This window comes from Homarus americanus, unplaced genomic scaffold (assembly GCF_018991925.1).
Source record: "Homarus americanus isolate GMGI-L3 unplaced genomic scaffold, GMGI_Hamer_2.0 scaffold39675, whole genome shotgun sequence".
Classification (NCBI taxonomy): domain Eukaryota; kingdom Metazoa; phylum Arthropoda; class Malacostraca; order Decapoda; family Nephropidae; genus Homarus; species Homarus americanus.
In genome coordinates, this window is record NW_024736071.1 from 19258099 (window position 1) to 19275456 (window position 17358).

A 17358-nucleotide genomic window follows, 5' to 3' on the forward strand; every position below is an offset into this window, starting at 1 on the left:
TGTTGCTTGATTCACCTTTTTCTCACAATGCCTCAAAACTTAAGTTCATTCTCTCATGATATTGAATCTTAGCATCCATCCGACCATTCTTGAAGCTCAGAGATCTTTTGTAGCTCTTGACAATCTGCATGGTTCTTAATTTCCATGAATAACTTGGCATCGTCACAAACATTTGTATGGAGGAATGTATAGCTTCTAGCATATCATTTATGAAACAAACAAACAACAACATGACTAATACAGTACCCTGTGGTACCACTTGTCACAGGTACACATTATTATTATCAAGGAAAATTTTATAGGAGAAATTCAGTCATCTTTCCTTTAAACTTGTCCCCACATTGTTCTTCTCAATGTGACTTTATGCTTCATCAGCTGGCATGGGTAACTTGAGATTTGTTAATATTTCTTCAGAGTGTATGATCCATGGACAGTGATTGGTTTAGCTAAGAAACAAAAAATGCACGCAACACCTCTGTAGAAGCATTGAACTAAATTACTTGCAGTCCCGTATGAACCCTAAGTAAATCCTATTACTGAAATCGCATGGTTAGTTATCAGCTTGTTATTTTATGGAAAGAAAAAAATTAAATAATTGGCCGAACCCCCTTGATGACTCTTACCCGTCCATGCACCTTCCTCTTGATCATTAGTTGCCACATTATGGCCCTATCAGATTGGGAAAAGTGGTTCTGGGTATGACATATAACCAAAATAAGAGCCCGAAGAGTCCTACTGGTCCTGGCACCTCCATGACGCTTCTACCTGTGAGATCTAACCAGGTATGTTCAAGCAGGTAGGTTTTTGCAAAATATCTAGTGTTCGCACTGTGAAGGCCAGCCTGAAATGGACCTGACATTTTTTATGTTTACAGGTCTATAGTAAGAATTTGTGGAGAGAGAACAAAAATATCAACCCAGCAAGATGGTAGGCCCTAGTGGAGGTCTCTTCCTATGGAGAGTACTAACCCATACCCTGTCTGAGGTACCGGTGCCCCCTGTCTCCTGTACTCTGCATGCCACCTTAACCAGTGTTGAGGGGTAGTATTCAAAGAGCTGCTCTGATGCTCAGAGGAGAAGCTTCGAGGAGCCCACCAAAAGGTGGTGAAAGTGGATAGGTTCTGCAAGAAAGAAAATGCACTCTGAAACTCCACACTAACTCTTATTGACATTTGATTCCTTGAAATTCCAATCACTGTCAGGGTTTGCATCTCTTTTTGTATAGGAAACCATTTGTCCCAAACCCTAGATGATGCTTCCATTGTCAGTTGTAATGCCAAGTCACTACACTCATTATAAGTTAGAGGGTGCTCCTGTATAACTGTGGTAAGGCCCATGAGGGTCAGAAATGTTTGAATATTCTAGTAGGCGACCTGTCCTTCTAGTGATTGTGACCGTTTCTGAATCAAGAAAGAGATATTGAAGTTCTGCACAAGAGACATTTGAGATTTGCTGAAGCCAGAAACACAGTACTGAAATATATCTCAAGCCATACCTATGCACAGGTTATATCCTGACACAAGGCTCGGTGAACTGTTGCTCAATAATCCCGAGAATCAATACCTGTATTGAATTCAGCCCCATACCCACTCAATCCTCAGACTTCTCTCATAGTGGCTAATGTCCATATGGATGAGGCTGCATCTATCTACCCTCATCTTTCCTCCAACAGCCATCCTGGTACTACAAGAATTTCAGCAAATCCCTGCCGAGGGTTCTCAGAGTCTCATGAGGTAGACAACCGAACAAGGTATCGATGGTAGAATCGTCCAATTGTTGTAAAGAAGGCATCACTATGGACTCCATCTCCGCGGTTAACTCTGGTGTGGGTCCACTGGATTGGTTTACCTCTGGGTCGTCTGTGGCCTCCAAAGCCACAGACACCCCTCTTCAACCCTGGGACAGGACAGAGGCCGAAAGCCCCACACAAACTGTACCTCCCTTGGGGGACTATAGTGTAAGAGGCTGCTTACTCCTGGTGCATCCTCCGGCTCCACAACACCCAATCTAAGCCTAAATGACATTAGCTGCACACATACCACTACAGATCTCTAATAATCATGGCTACCATAGTCCAATGAAATTGCTGAGGCAAGAGCTAATCAGGAACTCCAGTTGCTCCTGAGCAAATTCTCCCTAATATGAATTTGTCTCCAGAGACAATGTTAGCCTATGATATCCCCCTTCCAGAAGTTATTCAGTCTTTCCCACCACCTGCCTCCTGATATGAAACCAGTAATAAGAGCTGTCATCTGCTCGAGTTGGAAATGCAGGTGATGCTGTTGAGCAAACAAGTTCCACGATCCACCCAGCATTGGGTGCCTGGGGATAATAGGATTGTCACACCGCCGAGAGACTGCTTTGGACCGCCTGCATTGGCCACACACGCTGACCTCATGGTTTAATGTGATGACTGCTTGGACTCATTGACTGTTGGACACCCCCTGGTGGAATGCCTCACCAGAGATCTGCTAGGGCACTCCCAGTGCCAGGGTGGGGGTCTTGGTCTCTTCTTGATGCTGGGGAAGTGGGTAATGTTGAGGATGCCTCCTTGTGGAGGAAGCTGGCCTTCTACACAAGCTTTGAGTTTTATTTAATTTTTAAATGGTTTTATGAAAGTTTTATGTTATTTATTGTGTTTTTATGTTGCATTATTTTATCTTAAGTCTTTTAAGCCTTAATTTTAATTCAGCAACATATGACCTAAGCTGTTGCATTGCCAGAATACAATCAATCAATCAGTTGCTCAAGAAAAGGCAACTGCGCCTGGCCTGAAGATGTCTTGAATAAAACAAAAGCTAAGGTGCTCTGCAGTTTTTCCTATATATATATATAACGACAGTCTCCTCGATTAGTGTTACTGTGCACTTTCAGTCAGCTGAATGCACACGGGCCTCAATAATTTTTAATTAAGCATGAGACTATTAATTTGATGATGCAGAGGAGGAGACAGGGCAGGTGGGTCATCAAGTTTGCTTTCTTCAGACAGGCTAACATACTTGCATGTTGAAGGTATTGGATCATCTTTAGAGTGAAGAGGCAGCAGTGGTGGGACTCAAATACGTAATGTGGAAAAATATTTATATGCACCATGGCCGTCTTATGTCCTGTCGAAGTCGAGGAGAGACTGTACAGTATATAATATTTTCACACTGCATGTACATTACAGTATAATTTTAATCACTTTTTACATCACAGTATATATAACTAATTACTTTTATGCCACGGTATACATAATTGTAATCACTTTACATCTTAACACTACACAGTGTTCTGGTACAGTACAGTAATGTACAGTACTGCACAACATGAATTGTATGCAAAAACAGCAGTTAGTAAGGAAACAACCTTTACAATGGCAGAAAAATTTGAACTTAACTTAGTGAGTTACCCTAGCAGCTATCCCATCCACTGCCTGGCACTGGGGATGCTGAGGATGCACCTCGAACTCGGGCGAAAATTTGTCCCATACCCAGAATGAAGAGGTTTGGAGATTTTCTCAGAATTTTTCCAGAATATCCTGATTTTCATCTTCAGAGACTCAGTCCCATGCCTGGAATGGAGAGAGTTTTCCTGGAGTTTGTCTGGTTCAATTTTAATTCTCATGGAGAGTTCTGGGGATTAGGGATTCTACTAAAACATACAGCCCACTGGTGAGGTGGTAGGTCAGTCATCGGCTCCCATCAAGTTTGTCAGATACTGTACTGCTGTTTGAACGAAGCAATGGATCATACTGTAAACAGTCACTTCACTTCTTGTTTGTACTGGAAATGCAGTTTTATAGCAAGTGACACTTGGTAAGGAATGCTTCCTTGATCAATTGAGGCTGTTTGGTTAAAACAAGTTAATGATGTAAACTGTATTAATGACTCTGTTCCTGACAACTCTCTATTCCATCACCATTGAGCTACTCAATGGGTTCATCATAGATCAAGAGTTGACTCTGGTGTGTCAGAATAGGTCTGCACATCTGCATCCATCTTATTGGTGCACACATTATGATAATGACACAAGTAGGTGTATTGTAATTTACATGTCAAGTTTTATAGTGCCATTGATTTTATGATTTTAGCGCGGTTGTCTCTCAAAGATAATTAGAAAGTAGTTTATAAGTGGTATGGATATATTTAACTAATTAGATCTTGTAGATACACATAAGACTTATTCCTTGTATAAGTGAGGTATTCTGCTGCCCTAGGCATGGGCTCACACACAGGTTAAATTTTACATGTGGCTGAGGCAAACTGATCTTTAGAGGTGAGCTCTGTGATCATTCAATTATTTTATCTGGGTATACATCTGTATCTTGCTAGGCGATCTGGTAAATTGAGAATGGCCACAGAAAATCAGCTGTAGCCACAATGATCATATAAAAATCAATTACAGTTATCCTCATTATACAAATGATAACTAACAGTAAATTTATCAAAAACTCTGTTTATACACATTTTTTATACTATCTGAAGGTGATATTTGCTTATCCAAATACTATTGGTCTGATCAAAATTCAGGCGCGAGCCTAAGATTCAGCTGGAATGGCCATTTTGGCCCCCAGATGAGCATTGTTCAGTGCAAGTGAAGTTTTTCTTTATCTGTCTGTATTCATGCCATCCTTAGTGAATCTTTGCAATGAACATCCATGCATAGTGATGACTACTTTGCTACCCCCACTATTGCCAAGAGACCCCACAAACTTAGATAATTGAAACCAAGCTTGAATTAAGCATCACTAACTGGGAGAAAGCCCAGTGTAATGTACTGTACCAACTTTATACAGTACAATGCTGTATGCATAGTTTATTAGTTAATAATCTTTTTCAGGTACAGTATAATGCCTAAATAATGTTTTGGTAATTGTGTAAATTGAAAAAATAAAACCAAAACACAGGTTTGTTGCAAACTAAATAAAAGAAAGTTTTTATGTTGGTTAAAATGATTTAATTTTTTAGGTATACATTGAGTAGGTACCAGAAGAAATAGGGATTTGTCAAGAATTATAGTTTCATTGATTTAAATGAAAATACTGTAATTAGTTAGGTTCCAGAGGCCAAAGAATGCACATAAACTGTTCCAAAGCTGCTTTAATAACATTAAACATCATACATAATACATCAGAAAATACAATAACACAGATATTGTACAAACAGTAGTTATAGTTTACATAAACAGCTCCTTATTTTCTCATAATCACCCTCTGGGTGAACAATACTAATATACCAAAAATTGAGACAGACACTTGATAAGATCATGGTAGTGGAGTGGTAGCACTGGACTGGCTGGCTGGTTAGCGGTTACGTGCTCTGTAAAAAAGCATTTGGAATTTAATACGACTTAACAACTCATTTGGGGTTGAGCAGGATTTATTTGGTATTTATTTCTTTGTGGGGGAATTGATTATTTTACGATACTATTTTATTAACCCAACACCATTTGATCCTAAATAATATGGAAATTATGGTGAAGTTGCATACTGATGTGATAAATGGGTTGTGGGGTGACAGAGTGGAGGGAGGGAGTGGTCTCAGTCTAGCCACCCACCTGTTGTACCTCCAGAATTCACTTTCCTCTCTTTATTTATCTTATTTTATAGTTTTATAGTATATTTTCTTTTATTTCTAAGTCACATTTGAGCATTGAATAATATTTCCCAACTTTTATGATCTTATGTAAATAAACACTGCTCGGTGGTGAATTTTTATATTTGAGCTATTTAAAAAGTAAATATAATGAAGATACCTGCAAATTAAAATGTGAATTTGTATTTAGCTAGTTATTGTGAATACTTTTATTTTGTAGAGAGCCAAACCTATTTTTCCAGTGTATTATTTATTCACTATCTGAAAATTTGATACCAAATGGTTTCAAGGAACTTAACCCATTTGGACAGTGAGGATACCTGCAACAACAAAATAATATTTCTAGAGTGAATGTAATATTTTAGAAAAGTAAGACAAAGGTAAATGGAGATGGGAGAATGTTTTAAGCAGTTGGTAAATGTTATTTCATGGTTGTGTAGCTGATTTGATATTGTGTTCACCTTGTGTTCAGGGTTGCTGGTTTGTTCCTGGGGCACTCCCAGTTTACCATCTGTAAATAAGGTTGTTGAGTGCAGTGCCAGTTGCTCTACCTCCTTTTATACCAAAGACAGTATACATTGTGCTGTATTCATGCTGTTCATAATTGGCAGCCATGCTTCTTGGACCCACTTTCACTTCAGATGTAATGAATAAGAGAAGGGAGAGTTATCTTCTTGCAGTTTGAAGGAATGAGAACCATTGATTAAAGTGAAGAGGAGAAAATAAGTATTCAGAGGAAATGAAAAAAAGCTGAAGCAAGCTCAAGAATAGAGAGGTACCAGAAGTAGATTGACTCTCATTTAAATGGAGGACACTAATGCTTAGATTATGCATAACATAGGGATTGATACCATAAAAATGAGAGTATGTATACTGTAGTTCTGTACACAAGTAAAGGCCATAAGAATGGATGCAAAAATATAGAGGAATAAGTTTGTTAAACATACAAGGGAAATTGTATGATAAAGTTATTACTGAGAAAATTATGCAAAAAAACTTAACAGAAGACAAGCACTGTGATTTCAGAAGAGGAGGAGGATATGTTGGTAAAAGATTTTGCATTGACAAATATGAATGACAAAATTTTGGAGAAGGAAAAGAACTGTTTGCGCATGTGGCTCTGAAAAGTTGATAAATCGACAAAATTTTTGAAGATGGTGAGTACCTATATATATATATATATATATATATATATATATATATATATATATATATATATATATATATATATATATATATATATATATATATATATATATATATATATATATGTATATATATGTGTATGTAATACATGTATGTATGTATGTATGTGTATGTATGTATGTATATATATATATATATATATATATATATATATATATATATATATATATATATATATATATATATATATATATATATATATATATATATATATATATTGTAATGTGATACAGGTGATTAATTTTGATCTCTTGTGCAAAATAAATGATGTTTATATTCAAATTATTTGCTGTCTTTCAAGGATTCCAGTAATGCAAATTATATTCTAACTTTAGTCTGAGATATTATATAAAATAAAAACTAAGCCTAAAACCCTGGCTGCGAGGGAGGGAGGGAGCGAGCGAGCGAGCCAGCGAGCCAGCCAGCCAGGGAGGGAGCGAGCGAGCCAGCCAGCCAGCGAGGGAGGGAGGGAGGGAGGGAGGGAGGGAGCGAGCCGGAGGTGAGGTGATATGTTTGACAGTTTGAGCCAAAGGCCTCCTGTGTGTTTATTTAACAGTCCTACTAAGCTTTCTCTCATTTTAAAATGCCAGTGAAATGACCTGGAAGAATATAATTAACATTGCTGGAATTCTTATACGATAGTGATTAATTATAATGTAAACAAGCTATAATTTGCATTAGACATACAAATTTTAGATCTAATTTAAGAATTTTATTAGAGAGAGCAAAAATTTTCATCACTTGTGCAAAATATACGACGTTTATATTCAAATTATTCGCTGTCTTGCATGGATTGCAGCAATGCAAATTATATTCTCCCAACTTTAGTCTGAGATATTATATAAGATAATAACTGTAAGCCTAAAACCCTGGCTGGGTAGATGGGGGGGAGGGCGGAGTGGGAGGTGAGGTGTTTGACAGTTGGCGCTGAGGTCTCGAGAAGTATTTTTGTTTATTTGTCCTTTATATTGAGTTATTGTTATTTGCTTATGACATTTCATAGAAGTGACCGGGGAGAATATAATTTACATTTCTGGAATTCTTATAAGATAGTGATTAATTTGAATGTAAACATGCCATAGTTTACACTAGACAAAAATTTTAGTATTCATTTGTACATTATTTTGATACATGTACAGTTCAGCTTTGCCCTTAGGACAGTGTGTGCATGTAAATGAATTTCAATAAATGAATAAAGTTACATAATCCAGCCAAAAATAATAGTTGAAAAACTTTATGTGGACAGAGCTTGGATGGCTAAATTTTAGAATGACCAATAATTTTAATACACTGCATAAAAAAATGCACAAATATTAAAGAGCACAATTTTCTTGATATTTACTCCATTGGAAACGAACGCAAACATAGAAGAGATTACTGAATTGGCTGAGTAACCCCTCAGCTTATCAGCTGATGTTCAAAACAAAACGTGATTTTCGTAAGGATTTCATTAATAGAAATTTTTTTCGTTAACTGAATTGAAGATTCTTATGGAAGGTAATTCGTTAACCGAAATTTCGTTAACCGAAGCGTTTGTTAACCGAGGGACCACTGTACTGTACTGTACTATTAGCACTACAACACAATTAACCCCTACATGGTTTCCATATAATAAACCTCTGGTTACCAAAAAATTAATTTTTATTTTTTATTTTTTGCCGGAAAAGCTAGATAATGATGTCTAAAATCATGTGAAATAGTTACAAAGTGGCAACTTGAAGTCTCATGTTGGCTGAATCATAGGAATTGTTGTGTAACATCTCCATTTCCATGGGAACCAGTCCCGGCATTGTAAATCCAATGTTACCAAGATCTCTTCTTGACCTGGGAAACATATCACTCGGAATTTATTTTATACCACTTTAGTTATTTCCACTTATTTTTATACAAGACTTGTGATAATATAATCCTGGATAAGTAGGTGAATAGAAAAATGGAATTAAATTTTTTTTTTTTTTTTTTTTTCTAGAGTTGAGCAGTTTCTTTTCCTCAGTGTTCACAAGAGAGGATGTGAACAATTTCACTGTATTTGAGGTGCAGACGATTCGACACAGCGCTGACCCACATTGTGTTCTCAGAATAGGTTATAAGAAATAAATTGTCAAGTCTCAGGTCCGATACTTTTACTCGCGTTTTTAATTTCGACTTTGCATAGCAGTAAATCGCCTTTGGGTTTGACTTGACCTCACTTAACAGCATTCATGCTTTACCTCATTATGTATTGTCCTAAACGCTGAAATGTCCAGACCCACACAATGTACATCTGATGTCGCCCTGCAGTAATTGCATGTCAACACACACAGAGAAGAAAAACTTTTTTTGTGGCTCCAATAATCTGACTTGGTTACTGCCAGTAGAGGTGCCTGTTTGCATGTCCCAATTTGTTTTTCACTTCAATTTATTTGCAACCTTCACCACGGTCACTGTAGTCACTGTGAACTGTCTTAGCTAAAGGCACAGTACTACACTCTGATCGGAGTGGCAATTCTAAATGGAATGCGACTTAAAGAAGCCTCTTCTCCACAGAAAACGTGCTGTGGTGAGTTTCAGACATAACTTATATAAAACAACTTACATTTACATAATTCTACACTAATTTTACTATTTATTGTACCCAAATATGTAGGTATTATTCACTGAGGCACTTTTTAGGGGTCAACACATGACATATGCTACTGGGTAAGGCACAAATTTATCCGGTACAATTTTACCACCAATACGCTGTCACAATACTGCCACCACGTCATGTTGTGTTGATACCCCTAGAAAATGATAAATCATATATATTTATACCTTATAAAAGTCTTCCTGTGCCTTAGTACTTTTGAAGGGAGTGGTATTGTTGGAGGCCTGGAATCAGGCACAGAGTAATGTCACTCTGAGTACACTGATAACGAGTGTCATTGTGTACTTTGGTGTGGATTTCACTCATACGGCACACATGGCATTTTTTATGGGAATAGTGCTTTGCCCCAGTGGAAGGAATCACTGAAGGGAAGTGTTTAGCAGTCAGCTGCATGACGACCTCCAGGTCTCTGGCAATGTACTGCATTGGTCTCCAAAAGCTGCCTTAACACTGTCTGTTCCTAATGGCTCCTCAGCATCACAAGGAGCATCCTCATCAAAGAGAATAGAGTTTATTTCGGTGTCACTGACAGCATGATGTGATGACATCCTTTCAGAATGGGACAGATGAAGGTAGTGTCATGTTGCCAAGAAACATGAGGCCTAGTCACATGATTGCCTGCTGGGGTGTATGCCAGACAACTCAAGGTGTTTATTTACAGCTCTAGGTCCCATAGAGAATAGCGGGAATTTAAAAATTTTCAAGGACGTTGATATACGCCCTAAACTTGGGTGTGCCTTAACTTAGCAAATATTAATCAATGCCCCAAACCGCGTAGGGGTTAAACAACACTCACCAAATCATTAAGAACAAACCTGGTCATTACATGTCCCTTTCAAGGTTAAGGGTACTCTTGAAGGTGGAGTGGAGACATCACTCTGACTCCCACACAACCTCTGGAGAGTCTCATGCTGCTTCATAATGTCAAGCTTCACTTCCAAAGACATGGTTTTCCTTGGCGCCTTGGCCTTTCCAGACATTTTCAAAATTTCGCTGCTCACTTCAGTCGTAAAAGCACGATAACAATGATTAGGACTCGACTCTTCAATGAAAAATGTAAGAAATGTTGTGATGGAGGTGTGGTAGGGGTTATTGGGTCTCATGTTAGTGATCTGACGAAATCAATGTCAGGTGGAGTGTGGGATTAGTGATCTCATGCAATGTCAGATCACCCATTGTCAGGTTGGGGGATTAGTGGGTCTCATGACCTGAAGATGTCTTGAATACATACAAAAACTAAGTACTGTAGCAAATATATTAATGGCTAGCCAAAAAGTGTACTGTATAAACTTTTATTTACAATATCTCCTCTAATAGTGTTAGAGAAATGAGTGAGAGGCAGTAGTGGCTGAGAGGGAGACAGAGGAACAGACCCCTCCCCCCCCCCCAAAAAAAATGCAGTCAATTTGGGAAGCAAGGATCGCTGTCCCTTCCTCACTACCACCACCTCCTAACCCAAGCAAACAGCATTTGTTTTAATTGTGTTAGAGAGATGAATTTGATAACATAATCACCCTGAATAAATTCTCTGCAAGTGTGTTTCAATAAAAGATCCTTAAACAAAATACAGTACAGTTTATTTCAACACATTTTTTTATGAGGATTAGCCCACCCAAGCACAGGTCACTGACCCACATCAGGGCCTGGGGGGCGAAAATATAATATAATAATTATAATTAGTAATAGTTAATAAAAATAGATAAAAAAAGATACAAAAACGAAAAATAAATCAAGCATGAGAAACGATATACAGTATAGAGTATGTATGTTCTGTTTTCAATAGTAAGTGAAGCAATTAAGTTAGAAACGCCTTTTATTTTCTCTAAAATAATCCAAATAATTTAAAACATTTTGGATAAGTAAATATACGGCATTTAAAAAACTAAAATTCTATATGATATGGGTGTGCAAGGCACCATGTGAATGAAGCCGTGTGAGTCTGTTTTCCTAAGTCTAAACGAGGATCCTACATGGACTGAGATGAGCTGAATTTTTTTTATGCAAACGCCTCTGTATACATACAATAAATTGTAAATAAACAAAATTATATACATATTACTACTGTCATTTTGAACCTACAGTAGGAATACAGGCATATCCCAATAACCGATGCATATAGGGATCATGGAAAGTCTTTGATTAATGAATCAATGGTTATCGAAGCAATTAATTCCATAAGAATACACCAAATTCAGGGGGTTACAGACCAGCCACCCTCCAAAAACTCGTATCTACCCTTGATATATCTCTGTTGTGCACACTGTCAAGCAAGAAAATAAAGCAGGCATATAGAGCAAGCATAATAAGCATTAAATAAGGAATGTAAAGCATAAATTGACACTTGTTTACCTGTGTTGAGGATGGTAGAGACGGTCGAGGGTGGCAAGTTCAAGTCTCGACCAACCTTTGTTGGGCTATCGCCACTCTTATTATGTCTTATCACATCACATCAAGCTGAGAGGCAGCACAAGAGGAACTATCACTGGCATTTAGACATGACAGCTTAACACACTAAGTTGGAAATAAAAAAAATAATCAAGTCTACCAATCTTTGCTGGTCATCACCACGCTTATTCCTTATTATGCCTTATCACATGACATCAAGCTAGCCCTAAGAAGCGCAGTAAAAGAGGAACTTTCACTGAGGTGTTTAGGCATGATTGAGTAACATACGAAGTAAAAAAATAACGAAAAAACACGAAGTCGGAGACACATGGTAAGTGTAAGTGTAGAGTGGCGGGAATGAGTCGGAGGCAGTGTGCAAAGCCCTCTCTTAGGCATTAATTCATATCATGTCACTGCCCACCAAATTCAAAACAGCTCTGCTGCTCCTCTCCCAATCGTTGGATCTCCAGGTAATCAACAAAATTTGCGAGGTATTTCCCCCAATATGTAATTGTCAGTTATGCGCATCGGCGTTTAATGGGACATCAGTTTTTGGGGTATACCTATTGTCCAATGTCCTGAATGTTACTCAAATATAATAACTTTTTACATCTTTTACCCTTGTGATGGAGGTGGGGAAGGGGATTAGTGGATCTTGTGTTACTAACCTGACCTGATGCAATGTCAGTTCCAGCCATTGTAAAAAACTCTTCTCTCATTTGCAATGGAGGTGAGGTGGAGGATTAGTGGTCTCATATTTCTGACCTACTGATGCATTGTCAGGTCACTCATTGTCGGGGTAGGGGAGCAGAGCGAAAGCACTTCATAATCAGAGTGAAAGAACTTCACAGTCACTGAAACAGGGAAAGCACTTCACAGTCAGATTGAAAGAACTTCACAGTCACTAAAACAGTACAATGTGAACTTTAGTGATGACCTCTCCCTGTAAGGTAAAAAAATACTGATGATGACTGAACAATGCCTGGACTGTAGTTCTCCAGATGGCCATGAGGTGGTGTTTGGATAGATGATCCCTCCGCTGACAAATGAAGTGAATGTTGCTTTCCATATGGCGACTTGGTGAATTGGCTGGATGACGAATATCTTTAATGAGAGTTTGTTTACATCGCAAATAAGGAAAGTGGTCTTAATATATCGGCATCATTAACGCAAATTATAATAGATGGGGACATCGAAAATAGAGGTTTACCTTTGCAGTGTACAATAAGTAGGAATTTCTTAATACTGTAAAAAAAAAAAATTATAGGGAGAGTAAAGTATGGTTTAAGGATGTGTTGGGAAGAGGGAACTGGTTTTCAGTGAAAATGGGAATGTATCCAGGATATGTAATGTTAGTCATGTCTATTGTGTGTTGTCTTTTGACATACCTAACATTGTCTCAGCCATCATTTGCCTTAAGGGGATCATCCTGCTGGAACCCCCACACCCCCCCCTCCCTTTTTTTTTACTTATGGATGAATTTATTAAATTTTAACACATTATTTAAGATCAATTCAACAGTATGCCATTAAGATTTTAAATTTAGGTGATATTTTTTATTAATATTTTTGTGTTTTTATTTATTTTCTTATCAAAATACAGCAAACACTTTTTATATAAATTATTTGTGCTTTTAATGATATAAAGAGTACGGACTGATGATACTTCCATACTAGAACCAAACAATTACTGTATGCCCATTCAAAGATGAGAAGAAAAAACCCCACCTAAAATAACCCAAAAAATTCTCCAAAACTTTTTGGCATTTCCATGTAATTAGATATACTCGTACTGTACTGTAGTAATTTTTAGAGGTGCACATTCTTTCTCGTAGGTAATATTCTCATATTATTGTTGAATCTCATACTGTTTGAAAATTGAAAATCAACCAAGAACTTTTGGAGTTACTTTCAATTTTATGTCCAAAATGTTTGTTTTGAGTAATGTGCCTTCAAAGATTTACAAGTTCTTGGCTCCTGGTGCTTTCCTGATTTTGCGCAATATTACTTGCCAGAGAGCAAGGGTGTCAAAAGGCACCACCATTATTTTCGTTTCCAGGTTTAGAACTCATTAGCATTACCCAGATTTGTAAAATTCATTAGAATAATGCAGGTTCATACTCTGAATTTTGTCTAAATTTCTGTTTACGTGGTGTCGGGCGAGAAGCATCTTTCTTCAAAGTGTCATAAGGGAAGTACTGGTGGTAGCAAACACAAGGGAGAACAACAAATAAGATGTGGTCTAAAAATTACTGAAGAAACTGTGTAAATACTTGGGCAAGGGAGGGGGAGGTACATGAGCTACGCAACATAGATCTACTCTATACATCATTTGCTCATAATAAAGTAGAATCCTAGTTATATGGTATCCGGGCAACCAGAAGATTCAACTAACATGCACAAACATGAAATACAGTAATATTAATAAATAAAATAACTCCCAAATTAGCTAGAATCGTAAGTTTGAATACCGTGCGCAGTGGGGATGTGCTGTGATATTTATTGCTGTGATAAAAAATATAATTCATACTTAGTTTATCATGAAATACAATAGCACATATTTTATATACAAACTCGAGCTATCCTTTGGGATAGGGGGCACAGTTCAGCCAGACAGTCACCCAACTGACTAACAGATGTGTTGCTGCTGCTCTGGCTGTGTGTATGCCGTGACTGCACACTGGGAGGGAGCATGGCTACACAGTTATAGCCCAGTAACCCACCACCTCAACTCTCATTCACTTCCCTCATATACACACCGATGCTCTTAATTTTTCTTATTTTATAGTTTTATATTATATTTTCTTTATTATTAAGGAACATTAGGGTATTGTAATGATTTTTCCACAACTTTTATTTTTTCATTACATGTAATAATAAACACGGTGGCTGGACTGGCGAGTCAGCGATGCAGTTATAACCCACAGCCTCCATATATGGCCAGTTTCCACACAAATACACCCATGCTCTTCATTTTTCTTATTTTTTAGTTATATATTATATTTTATTTATTACTAAGCCACATCATTTATAGAGAGTGGAATAAACGTTAAAGAAGTCCGTTTTTCTGAGACACAAATTTATAAGGTCAGCCTGTAGCACTGTGCTTTGTAGGATTTATTGGGGGACCCTAAGAGTGAGTTTCAAGTAACCGGAAAAACTCTTTATCCGGCAACTCTCAATCCCTTTAGATGCCGGATAACTGGGATTCTACTCTTATTTTGATGGCAACAGAAAACGAGAATCTCCTAAAACCGGCTACGTGGTAAGGGAGGTAAGGGGTCTTATACGATTGTTTTTTTTCTGGGGGGATAGAAGATGTTATCATACATTGTTCATACTTGGCAGTGATGTAATTAAAGGTTGCCAGAGTTCAGAGGAATTTTTTCAGCAAATCCAATTTTTCATAATTTTTGGATTGTTCGCAGAGGGACAATCCCTTTAAATTGGAACACATTTGCAACATTTTCTCTTGATTGAATTGAATACAAGGCCTTGGGAAGTAGAGAGACACACTAGAGGTTGTGAGCCCTAAAGGCACTTTTTTTTTTAAGGTGCGGATGCGTGGTACCTTCATGAGCATTGGACGGTCCCTTCTAGTACGACGCCAGTTAGAGCTTGAGAGGGCACTAAAGGAGAAAATGATCCTCTCTGTCATGCCACCTAAAGTTGCTGATTGGCTCATGAAAGAAACTCAGGCAGATGACAATGAAGACTCCAACTATTATGGAGAAGATGGTGCCATTTTGAGAAAGGTAAATTTTATTAATGACAATCAAGCTCTTTTGTTTTATTTGTATGTGAGAGGGAAGCTGATTCCCTTAAGTGAGCAGTGCCCCTCAAAGAAATATTTTGCTTTTCATTTTTCATATTTGATTTATTGTTTTAAATAGTAATATGGCATTTCATAAAGCAAAATGATGTGCTTCTTTGACTGTCTGTTACTAATTTTATCATAAATATTTTTGCACTTCATTGTACCTACTCCTGGTATTATGCCAATTTTCACCCCTCAGTTTAGTGAACTTTTCATTATCCCTCCTTTCATCCACAAATCAAGATGTTAGTTAATTAAAAAAGAAAGAACCCAGCTGCAGCTGATAATCATCCTTAATTATCCATCCAAGTCCCACAGGAAGGTACGATATCAAACTATCCTTACCAAACTTCATCTTTTGGTTTCCCAGATTCTTTAAATTACTGGATCTTCTCCTGACTCTACATCATCTATACATGTATAGTTATGGATGGTTCACACACTTGCTACTTTCGTATTAGTGCTGGGGTGCCTCAATGCTTAATCCTTACTCTTTATTAATGATCTCACCATTTCTTCCACCAGCACACATTCTTTTGATGATGACACCGGTACAAAAGTCTAGTCTACTGCTTTAATGTTTAAGTTCAACCAACTTAGACTTTATACAACTTAAGTTCATAGTTCAGTGGGGCATAGATATCTAAGTTACATTTGGTCGTATGGTAGTGAAGGAAGCATGACTAAGAGATGGAATTTTATTTCTGATATTTCAACACAAGACATTTTCAAAGGAATGTCACACAATATGGGTTACTGCTCTTTATACAAGAATTAATATTGCGGTGGTGGGCTGAGCTATGTCACATCTCTGCATTGGTCATTTGGTGTCCCTGTTGTTCCTTCTCTCTGCCAATCACATGGTGCCATCTGGGCCTTGGTGTGCAACCAGGTAACCCACCCTGATTTGATGTTGATGTTAAAATGTAGCATGTTAAAAGCTGCTTCCAAGGCATTCCTGGTCTTTTTCTTCATGCCAAAATAAAGCAATGATAATGAGATGCATTCTCTATTGTGACGTTTTCATATCTTTTATGTGGCTTTTTACCCGTCTTTTCCCCCAAAACAATAAAATTAGTGAAAAATTAAAACTATATTCTTTAATTAATGTTTATGAATGCACCTTATACAATATAAATTAGAAAAAATATGGTCACACAAGAGGAGATGGGACACCATTGTAATTGTCAGTGTTTACAACCATGAAGACAGTTTTCCATCTGAAACTGCAGAAAATATGACCCAGGTTGTTGCTGTAGTAAAATTAATGTTAAAAAAAATGTATGTTTTAATTAATGTTATGTAATGTACAGTAGAAGTAACCATTGATGGTAAAGATAAAAAAGTGTGAGACTGATAGCGGAAAGCCAACGTATGTCCGTACGCACTCTTGGAAACATATTGTCATTTATCTTATTAAGAATATATACAAAAGATTCATTCTTGTTTTTTACTGAATATCTATTTGATTGAATTCACGTTTATGTATGTGAAATGAACAATACAATTCATTAATAATACATAGAATATTAAAACACACAAGAGTAGATGAGACAGCATTGTTTTAGTTAGTGTTTACACGCATGATGATGGTTCTCCTAAGGAAACTGAAGAAAATAAGACCCTGGTTGTAGCTGTACTGTAATAAAATTAATGTAAAAAAAAGAGAATAGGTATTTTTTAATTAATGTTATTTAATGTACATTATAAGTAACCACTGATGGTAAAGAAAAAAGTGAGATGGATTGCT

The 17358-nt window shown here is 37.2% G+C and overlaps 1 protein-coding gene across 5 annotated transcripts in view; it reads left to right on the forward strand.

Annotated features, from left to right (window-relative positions):
• The first annotated feature begins 3872 nt into the window (after positions 1-3872).
• LOC121871881 (adenylate cyclase type 9-like) overlaps positions 3873-17358 on the forward strand; it is a 159655-nt gene continuing 146169 nt past the window's right edge. For 3 of the 5 annotated variants that reach the window (XM_042374467.1, XM_042374463.1, XM_042374465.1), the window contains exons 1-2: positions 3873-4012; positions 15346-15546. In XM_042374467.1, the coding sequence (XP_042230401.1) occupies positions 3998-4012; positions 15346-15546 (216 nt within the window). In that variant the 5' untranslated portion in view covers positions 3873-3997. Of the gene's footprint in view, positions 4013-14923; positions 15066-15345; positions 15547-17358 lie in introns of those variants that run through there. The other 2 variants (XM_042374464.1, XM_042374466.1) reach the window with 2 other exon arrangements.